At 66.0% G+C, this 285-nt stretch overlaps 1 protein-coding gene across 1 annotated transcript in view; it reads left to right on the top strand.

The window, feature by feature from the left end:
• SLC4A4 (solute carrier family 4 (sodium bicarbonate cotransporter), member 4) overlaps positions 1 to 285 on the top strand; it is a gene marked incomplete at its 5' end in the record, with an annotated part of 65,928 nt that overhangs the window by 57,722 nt on the left and 7,921 nt on the right. Inside the window, one exon of the mRNA XM_010132979.1 lies at positions 238 to 282. Within this exon, the coding sequence (XP_010131281.1) occupies positions 238 to 282 (45 nt within the window). The remainder of the gene's footprint in view (positions 1 to 237; positions 283 to 285) is intronic.

The raw sequence follows: 285 nt of genomic DNA, 5'->3' as shown, positions 1-285 counted from the left end.
CTCCTCCTGGCCCCCACGCCCTGGTTCTTGCCGTCGAGCAAAGCTTCGGGCTGCGTGGCGGGGGGTCAGCTGCTCGTCCCGAGCCCCAGGGGAGTGAGGGGGCTCGGCCAACCCAGCAGCGAGCGAGGCTTCTGCCGGGGTTGGTCACGGGCTGGGAGTTACGCCCCTCCTCGTGGTAACGGTGTGTTGTGTCCGGGGAGGTTGTTGACTCGGTTTCTCCTGCTCTTCCCCCCGCAGTTCATTCCCATGCCGGTGCTCTATGGCGTCTTCCTCTACATGGGTGTC

Source organism: Buceros rhinoceros, unplaced genomic scaffold, assembly GCF_000710305.1.
Source record: "Buceros rhinoceros silvestris isolate BGI_N320 unplaced genomic scaffold, ASM71030v1 scaffold13210, whole genome shotgun sequence".
NCBI classification, from domain to species: Eukaryota; Metazoa; Chordata; class Aves; order Bucerotiformes; family Bucerotidae; genus Buceros; species Buceros rhinoceros.
Note: the sequence above shows the minus strand (reverse complement) of the source record. Positions and strands in the feature narration are given on the sequence as shown.